Source organism: Nylanderia fulva, unplaced genomic scaffold (genome assembly GCF_048542155.1).
Source record: "Nylanderia fulva isolate GAGA-0341 unplaced genomic scaffold, ASM4854215v1 Scaffold26, whole genome shotgun sequence".
NCBI lineage: Eukaryota > Metazoa > Arthropoda > Insecta > Hymenoptera > Formicidae > Nylanderia > Nylanderia fulva.
Genome location: NW_028190325.1, coordinates 3066126 through 3080881, shown reverse-complemented (window position 1 = coordinate 3080881; position 14756 = coordinate 3066126). Strand labels below are relative to the sequence as shown.

The following is a 14756-nucleotide window of genomic DNA, read 5'->3' as shown; positions in this document are numbered from 1 at the left end:
GAAAAGGAAAGATAGATAAGCCAAGGATATCTCTTGTTGACAGGGATAAATCGTCGTTCGTTTTGTTTATCTTATATTGTTAGATATTTGTTGCTGACGCTTACCTGTCATTGTGTAGTTGTTTGATATTTAATTCTAGAAATGGCGCGAAGAATCGATACACAAAAGAGTAAACATATGATGCTTTCCATTTAGCAACACAAGTCGACACAAGCATGATTCTATCTTTATTCTTATAGAATGTAGAACAAAGATAGAATGACGCTTGTGTCGTTTTGTGTTGCTAAATGGAAAGCACCAATATGCTATCGAGAAAGAGAGAGAGAGAGAGAGAGAGAGAGAGAGAGAGAGAGAGAAATAATTTTATTCGTAATTATCACTCGTGTTACAGTTAGTTATCACGAAAGAGAAAATAATTTTCATAATAAGAGAGTATAAAAAAAAAGATGCACATTTTTGTGAATATATTATATAATCCTCTATATATATTTTCATTGAATCGGTCATAAACGTATAAAATTCATAAACAAAATTTTACTTAAAGTCACCATATCTAGTGACTTTAACGTGTGCTAACAAGACGCATGATTAGAAATACTACTCTAGACTCCCTAGATTTTTTTCTAGAAACTCTGCAGTATTCACCAATCGCATAAGGCCGATCTACACAGGTGTAGCAAGCTTTAAGCTTTAAGAAATTCACCAATCACAGTCAAGAATGAGAGGAATAATCGACTATGATGAAAACGTGTCAAGAAAATATGAAAGAATTGATAAATCGTATTCAAGAAGAAAAGCACGCTAAAATTGAAAGAGAAGCAGAGATATTAGCGGAATATAGACAAATGAGACAATCATATGAAAAGTATTTAGACAAAGTAGAGGAGCAATTAATAATTGCAAACAAAATGAGAGAAGAAAGAAATAATTTATTAAAAGCTTTTCTTGATAAAAAAAACTAAATAACTAATTAAAAGTTATATATAAAGACTTAAAATTTTATAGCTTATTTTTGTTTTGTTTTTGGCATTATTGCACAATTTAATGCAATACTGTTTCTTTTGTTTTGTTTTAAATATTAGCTTAATAAATAACTTCTTTATGTTATAACAAAATAAAAAATTTATAATAAAATAAACAATTATAATAATATATTATAATAATATATATTTATAATATATATAATACATATTTTTATTAATATATATAATACATATTTATTTTACAAAATAAAAAATTTATAATACAAAATATTTGAACGTAGATATTTAAGAATCGCCAGACAGAATTTAAAAATGGTAAAATTCTTTTCTCGACCGTATTGGCAAATATTATTTATTCAATCACAACGTTTCGACCCTTCTTTGAGTCCTTATCAAGTAATTTGTAAAAATAAAAATAAAATTATAATTTTAAGATGTCAAGAACGAACATATAGTGTCGGTTTGACAACACGTCAGTTATTTAGACGAGTTAGTCTTGACGTGTTGTCAAACCGACACTATGTTCGTTCTTGACATCTTAAAATTATAATTTTATTTTTATTTTTACAAATTACTTGATAAGGACTCAAAGAAGGGTCGAAACGTTATGATTGAATAAATAATATTTGCCAGTACGGTCGAGAAAAGAATTTTACCTTTTTTCAAAATATTTGACATTTTTTTTTATCGAGATAGTAAATTACAGATTTCGTCACGAACACGTTCCCTCTCACATCATCCTCATATTCCCTTACATTATCGATCACTACAATGGGTCTATTTTGTAATTCAATATCTGGATATTCGTCATTTAGCTTTTTCGTCATTTAGTGGTTCAAAATAGTGTAGGTCTTGCACATTCGCAATGTTATGTAATACACAACATGCATGTATGACTCGTACCATTCGTGGTATATCTTACAATTTAAAATGGTATAACTGACGAAATCTTTGCTTAAGGCAGCCAAATGCATTTTCGATAAAAACTCTGCATGAGCTTAGTTTCTGGTTGAATGATCTTTGTGCACGTGTCAAGTATCCGTTATCCTTATATGGAACAATCAATTGTTTCAAACATGAATAAGCACTATCTCCCAACAGGTAATAATTATCTGAAAATTATTATTATATATGTATATATATATATATATATATATATATATGTATGTATATATAATATGTATTGTGTATGTAATATATATATGTATATGACTATGTTTCCACCGAGAGTTCGAATCGGGTCAGAGTCACAGTAGGGTTATAGTGAGCATTCTTACGGTAAAAACACCAATAACCCTATCCTATACAATTATTATTGATATTTCCATTGTAAGAGTGCTCACTATAATCCGACCCGATTCAAACTGTTATATATATATATATAATGATATATATATATATATATATATATATATATATATAATGTATGATATATTTATATTATATATATTGATATATTTATATTATAAAACCAATTTTTTTCTAATTTACCTCCACAAATATTATGTAGATCATTATATAGTGTTGAATTTTTTAAAACTCTTGCATCGTGAATGGAACCTGGATACCCAATAAATACGTCAATAAATTTCATGTCATGATTAACTGTCCCTTGCACTTGAATAGAAAAATAATGTTTCCGATTTATATTCCTATATAAATCGGAAACATTATTTTTCTATTCAAGTGCAAGGGAATCAAGATCTTCAAAAGGTTTGTCTATTCTTATTTGAGAACCATTGATAGCATCTGAAAAAAATTTCAATAATAAGAAGATTTCAATGAGCAAAATATTTTACATTAAAAATGTGAGAATATACTCTTATATATTTACCAATTATATTAGGAAATCGTTTTTGTTATAGATAAAAGTTTGAAGTTTGTTCTTTTTCGAGATCAGTTGGGTATTTAATAATATTAGGCGCTAAAACTAAAATAAAATCGGTTACTCTTGTTATTACTGTATGTAATGCACTTATTGTTATTCCGAATCTATTTGCTATATCTCGATAAGATCCTGTTTGATGACCCACAAACCATAAATAACAAAATATGTTTTTCAGCGCTAATTTTATTATTTTGTACACGTTCTGAAAAAATATAGAAAATATTAAAATATTTTTATTTTCATTTTTTAAGTATTATTTTTACTATTTTGTTGCAGTGTATATCTAAAGTTAAATAGATTTCGTTAAATACATACCTTGTATAGAAGTAAATATTTCCGACACTGTAAATTGATCTATTAATTGATATGCTGCTCTTCTTGACAAACGAAAATTCATGATAAAATCAACGTTATTATAATTATGAACAATATGTTCCATATAATTGTTTATTTTCACATGTTCAATTCTTTGCACTAATTCGAAAATTGGATGTAACATGTGTAACTCAAAAATTTACAAATAAAAAATTATACTTACTAGATTAGTTTACATTAGATTAAATTAATTTAAAAAAAAATTCAATTTTTTTATAATATAATAATATATTGCATATAAAATATACATACCATCGTCATCGTTACGCATAATAGATTGAAATGGAAACAACATATTATTTTCTTCATCATCAGAAGAATCAAATAAATCATTTAAGATCATCGCCATGTTGATTATTACACTGACGCGTTCTTTATACTTGCTCACAAATAACTTGTCCTGCTTGCACTAGTTCCGTTCAGTGCAGTGCACTGTGAACTCAGTGCAGCAATAAAGAACAAACCTACGTTTGTTCATTCAAAACATCTCTATTCTGTGCCGCCATGTATTACACTCAACCGACACCATCTCTCTGAGGTCGTACCGAATTTGTGCACGAAAATGCAAAAACTCGACACTACATTTTCCAATGAAACACGACGCATGATTTTATAGCGTCTTCCATTGGAAAAAACTCGCTAGCACTGGCAACACTGAGTGCTTGAAGCGTATTCCATTGGTAGTTTTAGTTTGCACGTTCTGAGTGGAGCACATTTCATTGAGAGTGCAAAATGCTCTCAGTGCGCACTGAGTGCAATAAAAGTGGCCCCGAGGTTAGAGGCCGGGGCCACTTCAGTGTCACACTATTTGAATTACTCCATCTAGTCTTTACTGTTGTGACAAAAAATGAACTTATTGTTAGCAAACGAGTTTTTAGAATCTTCGTCTTCATCAAGTGAAGATGAAATAGTATTACTAATTACAAATTCGAAAAATATAAAACCAAAGATTATAAATTATTTGGATACTATTCATCTAAAGACTGATGAGCAGGTTATAATATTTGATTTTTTAAGGTTTTTTGATAAAAATGTATAATGTGATAATATTGTGTATGTGTACACACACACACACACAATCCACATATATTATTACATTATACATATATATATACATACAACTTTTTATAATTTTATTTTTTAGTTTCGACGTGATTTTCGATTACAAAGAAATACTTGTTCTATATTAATTGAAAATTTCCAAAATAGTGAAATATATGAAACATACTGCAGAGAAGATCATGGGAGTAGGCGAATTTCTGCAGAAATTCACATTTTATCATTTGTATGGTTAGTACATTTTTAATAACAAATAGGATTTTTTTTTACTATAAAATATGTAAGCTATGTTATAGGTATGCTGCTAATAAATGTGTAATGAGAGATGTCGCCGAAAGATTCAATATTGGAGAGTCAACTTTCTTCAGAATAATGAATCGAGTAATGGATTATTTATTAAACATTGCAGTAGAAGTGATTCAATTTCCTAAAACAGATGATGAAAAAAAATCTGCTGCAAAGAATTTTTATGAAGTAAGATGTACAAACCATTCATATGTGTAACTGTAATCTCTTGTTTAATTTATGTAATTTAACTTTTATTTTTTTATTCATTTACTTTAAGATATCTGGGTTCCCAAATACACTTGGTTGTATTGATGGTACATCAATTCATATTAGAACGCCTGCTCATAAAATCAAATCGACCTATGTAAATAGGCATGATCTCCCTTCAATAACTCTGCAAGGAATTTGCAATTACAAAAAGAAGTTTATTGATGTCTTCACAGGTCCTCCTGGGAAAATACATGATTCAAGAGTCTATAAACTTTCATTTATCAGCCAAGAATTACTCGATATTTGTGGCAATACTTACCATATATTAGGAGATAATGCATATGCTGTAAAGCCATGGCTTTTGACTCCATATAGGGACTATGGAAACCTATCCGTAGATAAAACTCATTATAATAAAGTATTTTCAGGTACTAGAGTTTTAATAGAAAACACATTTGGTTTATTAAAAAACAGATTTCGAAACTTGATAAAATTAGAGTTTCAAGATGTAGATAAAATAACAAAGTTCATAATGTCATGTTGCGTTCTGCACAATTTATGCATCGACTACGATGACATTTTTCCTAATGAAGAATACCATGATGAAAATCCTTATGAATACCCTGAATATGAACATATGACAGCGCAAGATATGCATTATACAAGATTAGGACAAATAAAAAAAGATGACATTTGTCAACAGCTTTCATCATAATTACTTTTTAATTTGTAGTTATTGTGTATTTAAGAAATAAAATAAACGTAAGAATGAACATAAAATTATACATCAGTCTTCAACATAAAATTATACATCAGTCTTCAACATAAAATTATACATCAATCTTCAACATCAAATTATACATCAATCTGTCTTCAATATAAAATTATACATATCTTCAACATAAAATTATATATCAGTTTTCAACATCAAATTATACATCAGTCTTCAACATCAAATTACACATCAATCTGTCTTCAACATCAAATTATACATCAATCTATAATTAAATTGAAATAAACTGAAATTAATTAACTGATATTGAATTGAAATAAACTGAAATTAATTAACTGGTATTGAATTAAAATAAATTAAAATTAATTAACTGGAATTAAATTAAAATTAAATTGAATATAAACGTATAATGATTAATTTTCATTTTCCTGGTTATCACTTTCTTCAGACGTGTTTTCTTGATCCTTGCATCCTTTCTTGTCTAAATAGGATTATTAGAAATATTAATAGGATTATTAGAAATATTGTCTTAATAGGATTATTATTATTATTGGCAATTTTTAATAAGTATTCTAAACTTACATAATTCTTTTAATAATTTTAACTTTTCTTTGTGACGACGTTGTTTTGCTGCTTCTTTTCTCTCATTAATGTCGTATAAAATATCTTGCAAAGATTTCTTAGTCTTCTTTTTAACTTCTGTGTTTGATATTTTTAGATTGCACGATTTCAATGCTACATTATTTTTGATGTTTGTTACACCTCTTAAAATTTCTGGTTCGATACTATCGTCTGCTGCTGAAATTTTCTTCAGTTCTTCTTCATACTCAACCTCCATTCTGCTAGAACCTGATTTGCTGTTATTATCTATTGATTTTTTCTTTCTTTTTATAACCGTTTTATATCTATTTTCACATTGCACACCAGTCCGTTCAATGTTCAAAATTTCCTTTAAATCTTGGGCAATTCGGTTCCACATGACTTTTTTAGTTTTGTACCTTTTCATTGGACCCACTAATGAAAGGTATGAATTGTATTTATCCAACAGAAATTTCGTTTCAGGGATGGTCCATAATTTATCTGTAAAAAGAAATTTGTGAGAATGTAACGCATTATCATTCAACTTACTAATTTTAGATGTATAATAGTAAACATATATGTGTAGTATATACCACTATCATCATTGCAATCTTCTAATTTTTTTGTACAAACATCATTTTGACTTGCAGTAAAAATATTCTCATCCTGAAGATTTATTTCTGTATTTGATGAAGTTAAACCACAATCATTGTTTAAAACCACTGGAATACTGTAATAAAAGGATTAAGCAGTTTAATATACATATATATATATATATATAAAATATATATATATATATACATATACAATATATATATATATATAAATATATATATATATAAATATATATATATATATATATATAGTATATTAATATATATAATATAATAAATTTTATATATTTTGTTGATTATAACTAATAGAGCTTCAAGTACTTACAATGTTGTATCATCAAAAGAAAGAGCTAATGAAACTATACTTTCTTCTAATTTTAATATTTCTCTTTCTACTAATTGAAGAACAAAATCCACCGCATAGTTATTGATATCTATAAAATATATATTCTTGCTGAATTTATTTAGGTAATAGTAATTAATAAGTTTTAAATCTACGAATTGTGCTTAATCAACAAACATTCTCATTAATCGTAGAAAAAATAATTTACTTACGTTTCAATCGATAGTATGTATTTTTGTCCACTTCACAACATATTGATTCTAATGAGTTTATTTTTAAGTAAATAGCTTTTAAATCGTTTTTTTCACTCGTCATTGTAAAATATATATAAAAAAAATAAAAAGAGATCCAGATAAATGCAGCTGGCAGCTGTGCTAATTAACCTCAAAGTCTTTTCCTCTCAACACTGCGCCGTTTTTGTTAAAACTGAGTTCTAATGTCTTTATTTCATTGAAAGTGTAAAACTATTTAGAACTGGTGGCGTTTTGTGTAATCTCCATAAAAAATTAAAAACTAGGGGGCACTGAGTGCCAGCGAGTTTTTTTCCAATGGAAGACGCTATTAGTGTCCACTGAAATTCCCAATGAAACACATGGTCCACTAGTGCGCATTGAGTGCGCACTCATTTTCCCAATGAAAAACGCTATTAAACGTTGATTCGGCCATGTTTACACCGTACCACCTTTTTAATACGAATCAAGCTATAGTGAAGCTAGTACGTATTAAAACACTGAGCATATAGATTCTCAAACTGAGTGAATTTTGGAACAGATTTTACAGTGAAAGCAGTTTATTATATTCATTTGTGTAGAAATAGATGTGGAAAATAATATTGCAATTTTTTTATTTGGTCTGCTGTTTTTGTATAACCTTGTTTTTCCATTTCTAGTTCCAGCATCTTATAGCGTTTTCGATTGGGAAAAAGTTAGTGCGCACCAGTGCGCACTCAGTTCATACGAACACTGGACAAGTTCCATGGGTAGCACTGAATAGTGCAGGTGAAAAAGAACACGCCGAAATTTTCAGTGCCACTTGAGTTGACTAGATTCCGGGAAGAACGAAAAAGTAACCTCGACATCTTGTGTTCAGTTAAGTAATGATTTTTATTATATGTAATTAAATATAGAAGATGATCAAGAATATCACGTATGACAAATATAAAAATTATTATTATTCAGTATAAAAATGCTATTACATTAAGTACATTAATTATATTTTAAAAAAGGGTATAGGTTCGATGTTTATATAAAAAGATATAACACTTACGGTGTCATTATCTATTTTTTTCACACATTCTACATAATTTACAGTTTTTGGAATTATTCTTCTAGTTCGAAGAGTTGTAATTATTTCTTCTTGCTCGCTTGAACTAGAAGAAGATTCCAAAAATGTCTCCAAAATATTAAAGAGAGCCAAATCCGAATTGCTCATTATGTCGAATTTTCATTCAAAAGAATGCCCTACTGCTTGCATGCATCCAGTGCACTGAACTGGCACCGTCAAAATATCTCGTGCCACTTAGTGCGCACTGAGTGCGCACTATGCGAGTGTTGTGCGTTCAAACGAACACGCAACACTAGCCAAGTGCGCATTGGCACTACCAATCGAACACGCGCCTGACATTCAGTGCAGCCAGTGCACCCCAATCGAAAACGCTATAAATAGCCGGACATTAAAAATATAGCTTCAGATATGCGTATTAATCGATTACAAACGATGCATATAAATGCAAATAAGCCATTCGAATAATATTCTGTGTGAGCAATTCATATATTTGTAAGGAAATAATAATTGATCAATCTTGCACAAGCGTATATTTTTCAAAAAATATATATTTACTAATACGTAGCCCTATAGCGCCCTATATAATAAAATAAAATTTCAAAAAATTAAATCTACTGTTCATGCACGTATATTATAAACTCCATAATAAAACAATAAAATTTATAATTCATCATTAAACTTATTCACTATTGGAGACTTCAGCCTAGCATAACACTTATACTGCTGTGACTTTAGTTCACGCACGCTTCCTAAAATTAGTGAAAGATTAGTTGGTTTATGCATGACTGCGAACATGAATGGACGATCTATTACAAAATTTCTTGGTGAAATTGTTATTCTTTCCGATGTCATTTCAGCAACTACAATTAATAATTTTCTATTGTAATATGATTATGTTATTTTTATTTGCATAGAGTTTTGCTGTTATTTATACGTAAAGATACACAGTAGTATGCCTCGCTTCTTAAGCGAGAAGTCGGCTTTGCCTCAACTAGGCGCGAGACTCGAGACACTACCGTGTCTCTTGATAAATTTATGTTACCTGGTTTATCTTTGGCTTCTGTATGTTCTTGAACCTCTATGCAACTTTTGTGAATCACACTGTTCACTTTTAAATGCATTTTTGCTAGAGGAGGTGTAAAATTCACGTTATCATCGAACGCGCGCGCTGCTCTCATCACCGCGTCTTGATGCTAAAATTTTTAATTTTTTAAATTTCTGTTGAATTTTGTGCTGTGTGAGTAATTTCTATGCAAATTTTTGTGTAACATACTGCTTTTAGTTTTCTTATAATTGCTTTTGAGAATAGGCTTTCAGGTGTTGCTGATGGTACTCTTCCGAGACGTGTAAAATTCGCGTTATCATTGAACGTTGCGTTCAAGCCCATCTGCAAGTAATTTTTATTTTTTAAAGAATTAATCTTAATTCATTCTCTGTATCAATTTAAAACATATCGTTAATACTTTCCAGATAGCAGACTGACGTCATTAAACGTCAAAATAACATCATTTTAACGTTTATAAACGTCAAAATGATGTTATTTTGACGTTAAATGACGTTACTCTGCTATGTGGATTGCTTACCTTTAGCAGAACATCTTTTACATCCCTGGTAATATTAACTTTAAATTTAGGCAAATACAAATTGAAATTGTAAGCAAATCTGCATTCATGCACCTGAGTTACCAATGTTTCCCAATTAAAATTGTTTTCTAGATCCTTCAGTTCTATCTCCAAATCTGGTAGTAATATTATCATTACAAATTCACCATTCTGTAACATTAATATATTTTTATTATTTTTTATTCTTGGAAGTTTTGTTTACAAATAATAATATAATTATATTAACCAAATATGGTATTTCGATAAATTTTGTATGCCAAGCTGGAATTTCACCATAAAGATGTTGTCCTTTTTTAAACATTGTTGGGACGAGATATGATTTTGTTTTTGAAATATGAAAGATACGTAGCTTTGTATCTTTTTCATCAAACGGTTTTTGCCATTCGCTTTTAAAGACCATACTATTTTGCAACAAAATTTTTGTATCTATACCAAAATTTATTCACACAAAGTATTATTGAAAATGCTTAATAAAATTTCTATTTTATTGTTAATCACATATATATGAACATACCTGGACTAAATTTAGTAATTTCATTTATTTATTTTCCGTAGGGGGGTTAAAGGGGTATTGAAATTAAATCTCAAAATATGAGATTATTTCATATTTAAAATCTTGGCCGTGTCCAAGTAAAAATTTGGTGCCTTGTGCACCGGTATTTAATTCTAACGAAAAATTATTTAGTTTCGTTAGGATAACGCATTGTCATTCGCGATTTGGCTCTTGTTGCCCGTCTTATACGTTAAATTTATATTTATATTACAGAGCCTTGTTAAAACTCTTATATTTAAATTTAGTAAGTTTGAAATCAAATTCTGTAAGGAGTGTTCTATACCAAAACATCTATGTTTCGATAGACTTTTCATCTAGATAGTATCCTTGTGGAACCACTACTGCATTTATTATATTCAATGTGAGATTACGTTTCTTATGCTAAAATACATTTAAATGTGATTTAAGTGTCATTTCTCAGAAGAATTATAGCATTTTATTATTATTTTTGCCTTTTATCTTACAGTTAACCAATAGAGTAGAGAATAATATTCGAAATCAAAATTGTCCTTATTATCATAACCCAGAACAGATCTTAGCTCATTCATTGTGGAATCATCTGAGCTATTAGAAAGTGCATGTAATATTGTGTGTAAATTAAAAGGAGACATTATTATATTCGTGTCTGTATGTTCTGATAAATTCTGTAAACAAAATGAAAATGACAAATTAGAATACTCAAAGCTGATAGTATAAGATATTATGAATATTATTGATTTGCATACCTTGTACAACGAAGTTGTAAAACCATTATATGCTCCAGATAATTTTTTCATTTTATTTATTGACTTCTCTAAGTTGAGTGTCATTACCAGTATATTAGAAACAATGCCAGAAATTATTATCACATGCAATGCTGCAAAGAAATTTGATTAATTATGAAAAGAAAAGCTACTGCTCCTATTATTTAAATTGTGGATAATTAATTTTAATCACACAACACACACATGCACTATGTACACTATCTAAATAGAACACTAAAGAAAACACATTTTTTAAATTAACATATATTTAATATTACCTGCCCTCAACATTGTGGCAATTAAATTGCGAGTTTTTGTGTACGATAAATAAATATATGCTTAAATTAAAATTGAGAAAGAATTATTAAAATTAATGTAGATGTATAGTTTATTTAATATGTATTGTAACTTTTTTTTTTACTCTCTCTTCTTGTTAAGTCTTAATAATTTAAGTCTTAAAATTAATCATCATTTAAATGACTAAACTACAATCCAGAAATTCAAAATTGGGCATATCATGTGGAAAAATTTCAATCGAATAAGCTTACATTCAGGGCCGGTTCTAGCGGAGGGCAAACGCGTGCCCCGCACGTGGGCGGCCGATTTAGAGGGGCGGCCGAAAGGCCGCCCTCGGAGTCTTAATGTTTTACAAAAATTGAAAACAAAATCACAATTTGTAAAACAATAATAATGTGTAAAAATAATCAATAGAATATAGTATAAATTCCAATAAAAATATATACATTAATTATAATAAGAGCATTCTCTCTCATCAATTTGCCTCTCTCTCTCTCTAATCAATAATATATATAAAGTCTCCAGCAGAGTCTATATTACTGATTACTGGGCAAGCGATTATGTTTTGTTTAATGCAGTGATGCCGAGAATTCCCCGACAGCGGAGATGCCAAATTGTAACAGCAAACAGCAGAACAGCACGCTTGGCGTATGTGCTAATCTGCTCCACGACATACATAAAAGCGCGAGCTTCTGCTGTTTGCGTCTGCAATTTGACATTTCTATCGGGCGAGATATTATATTTATACAGTGGAAGCAAAAAGTAGTGAATAGTGAATATCGATACAACATAAAGCAAAAGTAAGTAATGATAAATTAAAAATTTTGTTTTCCAAATCAACGCAATATTTATAATTTTTATAAATATTTATAATTTTGTTATTATTAGAATGGCAGATAGAAAAACCAAGAGACAATCTGGAGCGTTTTACAAAAAGAAGCGAGCAAAAAAAGCAAACGAACAGCAGCAATTAAAAGGAGCTCTAGAAAAATTTCTTGAATCTGATCAAGAAAATTCTTCATCAGTTTTATTATTTGAAAATCCCGAAAATGTTCCAATAACAGCTGATGTTGATTTTCCTGTTCCTCAAACTGAAAACACAGTACCAGATACGGATGTCGATGGAAAAATGGATACTGACGTAGAAGCATCTTCAGAAAAGGATGAAATTCAAGATCAAGTAAAATACGAAGTTCTTGGAAATGAAGATGATTCCATATCTATGTTAGATTTAAATGACCCAGGTACTTGGCCTAATATCATACCAAACAAATGTATCGAAACATTAGTAGAAATAGGGCCTGTTCATATAGATAATAATTATAAATTTCCTGTAGATGAAAAAACTGGTAGAAAGTTTAATATTTTATATTTTAACAAAATTATGGAAAACGGAGAAAAAGTTAAAAGAAATTGGCTTGTTTATTCTATAAAATTAAACCGTGTTTTCTGTTTTCCTTGTAAGTTATTTAGCAGAGAAAACATAAAAATAATTAATGATGGATATTCTGATTGGCGGCATTGTTCTGAATATTTCAATAAACATGAAACTAGTATTCAATGTGTAAAGAAGTGGTGTGAATTAAAATTACGACTAGATAAAAAATGCACAATTGACAAGGTAGAAAAAAATTTATTTGACATTGAAAAGGAGCGCTGGAGAGCTATAATTAAAAGAATGATTGCAATTGTACAATTTTTAGCTGGTCAATGTCTGGCTTTTAGAGGAACAAATTCGCAAGTATACGAACGAAATAATGGTAATTTTTTAAAGGCTGTTGAGATGATTGCTAAATTCGATTCTGTTATGTTAGATCACTTAAATAATGTTAAAAAGTCAAAAGAACTTAAAACTCATATGCCACATTACTTAGGAAATCATTTCCAAAACGAAATAATACACTTATTAGCTGGAGGTATTAAAAAAGAAATAATGCGGATTGTGCAATCTTCTAAATATTTTTCTATTATACTTGACTGTACACCAGATGTTAGCCATACCGAACAAATTACATTTATTGTAAGGTGTGTAAATATAAATATGTCAAATAAAGAAGTTGACATACACGAGTTTTTTTTGGATTTTTATCCTGTCACAGATACTACTGGTGAAGGATTGTATAACTTCCTATTAGAAAAATTATCAAATTATGAGTTAGATGTTCAAAATATTAGAGGACAAGGTTACGACAACGGATCCAATATGAGAGGTAAAAATATTGGCCTTCAAAAGCGCATCTTAGACATCAATCCAAGAGCACTCTTTGTTCCTTGTAATGCTCATACTTTGAATTTGGTCGTAAGTGATGCAGCAAATAGTAGCGGGGAAATATTTGATTTTTTTGAAATTATTCAGGAAGTATATAACTTTTTTTCTGCTTCCACATATCGATGGGATCTTTTAAAGAAACACATTACAAATTTAACACTTAAAAGTCTTAGTGAGACAAGATGGGAAAGCAGAATTAAAGCTATAAGACCATTACGCCTTAATCTAAAGAACATCATTGACAGTTTAACTGAATTAACGAATGATCCAACTCGAGACGTAAAAACAAAAAATATGGCTCATTCATTGGCACAAAAGATATCTTCTTTCAAATTTATATGTTCTATAATTATTTGGCACGATTTGCTTTCAAAAATAGATATTGTTAGTAAAATGCTTCAAAACCCAAAAATAAGCTTAGCCGAATGTGTTCATGCTTTACAAAATCTCAAAAATTACATTATTAAAAAAAGAAACGATGAATATTTTAATACGTTCATTAGTAATGCCGTTACAGAAGCTGAAAAAATTAACGTACAACCAGAATTTCCTATAATTCGCCATATAAAAAAGCCACGTCAATTTTTCAACGAAAGCAAAGCTGATTCGGTTGTAGATCCTAAACAACGCTTTAAAATACATTTTTATTTTCTCATTTTAGATCACATAAGCAATTCTCTTGATCAAAGGTTTGAATTAATAAATGAATGTGAATCTCTGTTTAGCTTTTTATATGATTTCAAAAAAATGGATAATGACGCCTTAATGAAATCATGTATGGATTTGGATGTAAAATTCCAATCAAATGAAAATAATGTGTTAAAAAGGGATTTTGATGGTATTCAGTTATATCATGAAATAATGTCGTACCGGGAAATTTTTCCTGACGCATCGTTATCGAACAATCCCTTTCAAG

At 29.2% G+C, this 14756-nt stretch overlaps 3 protein-coding genes across 5 annotated transcripts; 1 reads left to right on the top strand and 2 right to left on the bottom strand.

Moving 5' to 3' along the window:
• Window positions 1-1169: 1169 nt before the first annotated feature.
• On the bottom strand, window positions 1170-3998 carry LOC114943549 (uncharacterized). 3 transcript variants are annotated; one of them, XR_014924871.1, is made up of 5 exons: window positions 3499-3994; window positions 3187-3248; window positions 2818-3073; window positions 2475-2732; window positions 1170-2095 (listed from the first exon to the last, which is right to left on the bottom strand). XR_014924871.1 is itself a non-coding variant. In XM_085483577.1 (5 exons), exons 1-3 carry the CDS (start codon window positions 3593-3595, stop codon window positions 2976-2978), a joined length of 354 nt encoding a protein of 117 aa, XP_085339703.1. In that variant the 5' UTR covers window positions 3596-3998; the 3' UTR covers window positions 1170-2095; window positions 2475-2732; window positions 2818-2975. The 3 variants fall into 3 exon arrangements, 1 of the variants encoding a protein (XP_085339703.1); XR_014924872.1 differs by having other exon boundaries at window positions 3187-3245; XM_085483577.1 differs by having other exon boundaries at window positions 3187-3345; window positions 3499-3998.
• Window positions 3999-4870: 872 nt separating this feature from the next.
• Window positions 4871-7660, bottom strand: LOC114943547 (uncharacterized). Its single transcript, XM_029319191.2, has 5 exons — window positions 7285-7660; window positions 7055-7163; window positions 6709-6845; window positions 6119-6616; window positions 4871-6017 (listed from the first exon to the last, which is right to left on the bottom strand). Exons 1-5 carry the CDS (start codon window positions 7385-7387, stop codon window positions 5950-5952), a joined length of 915 nt encoding a protein of 304 aa, XP_029175024.1. The 5' UTR covers window positions 7388-7660; the 3' UTR covers window positions 4871-5949.
• Window positions 7661-7675: 15 nt separating this feature from the next.
• Window positions 7676-14510, top strand: LOC114943545 (uncharacterized). Its single transcript, XM_085483702.1, has 4 exons — window positions 7676-12371; window positions 12460-13487; window positions 13671-13870; window positions 14502-14510. The coding sequence occupies exons 1-4, from the start codon at window positions 12178-12180 to the stop codon at window positions 14508-14510; spliced, it is 1431 nt and encodes a 476-aa protein (XP_085339828.1). The 5' UTR covers window positions 7676-12177.
• Window positions 14511-14756: the final 246 nt, after the last annotated feature.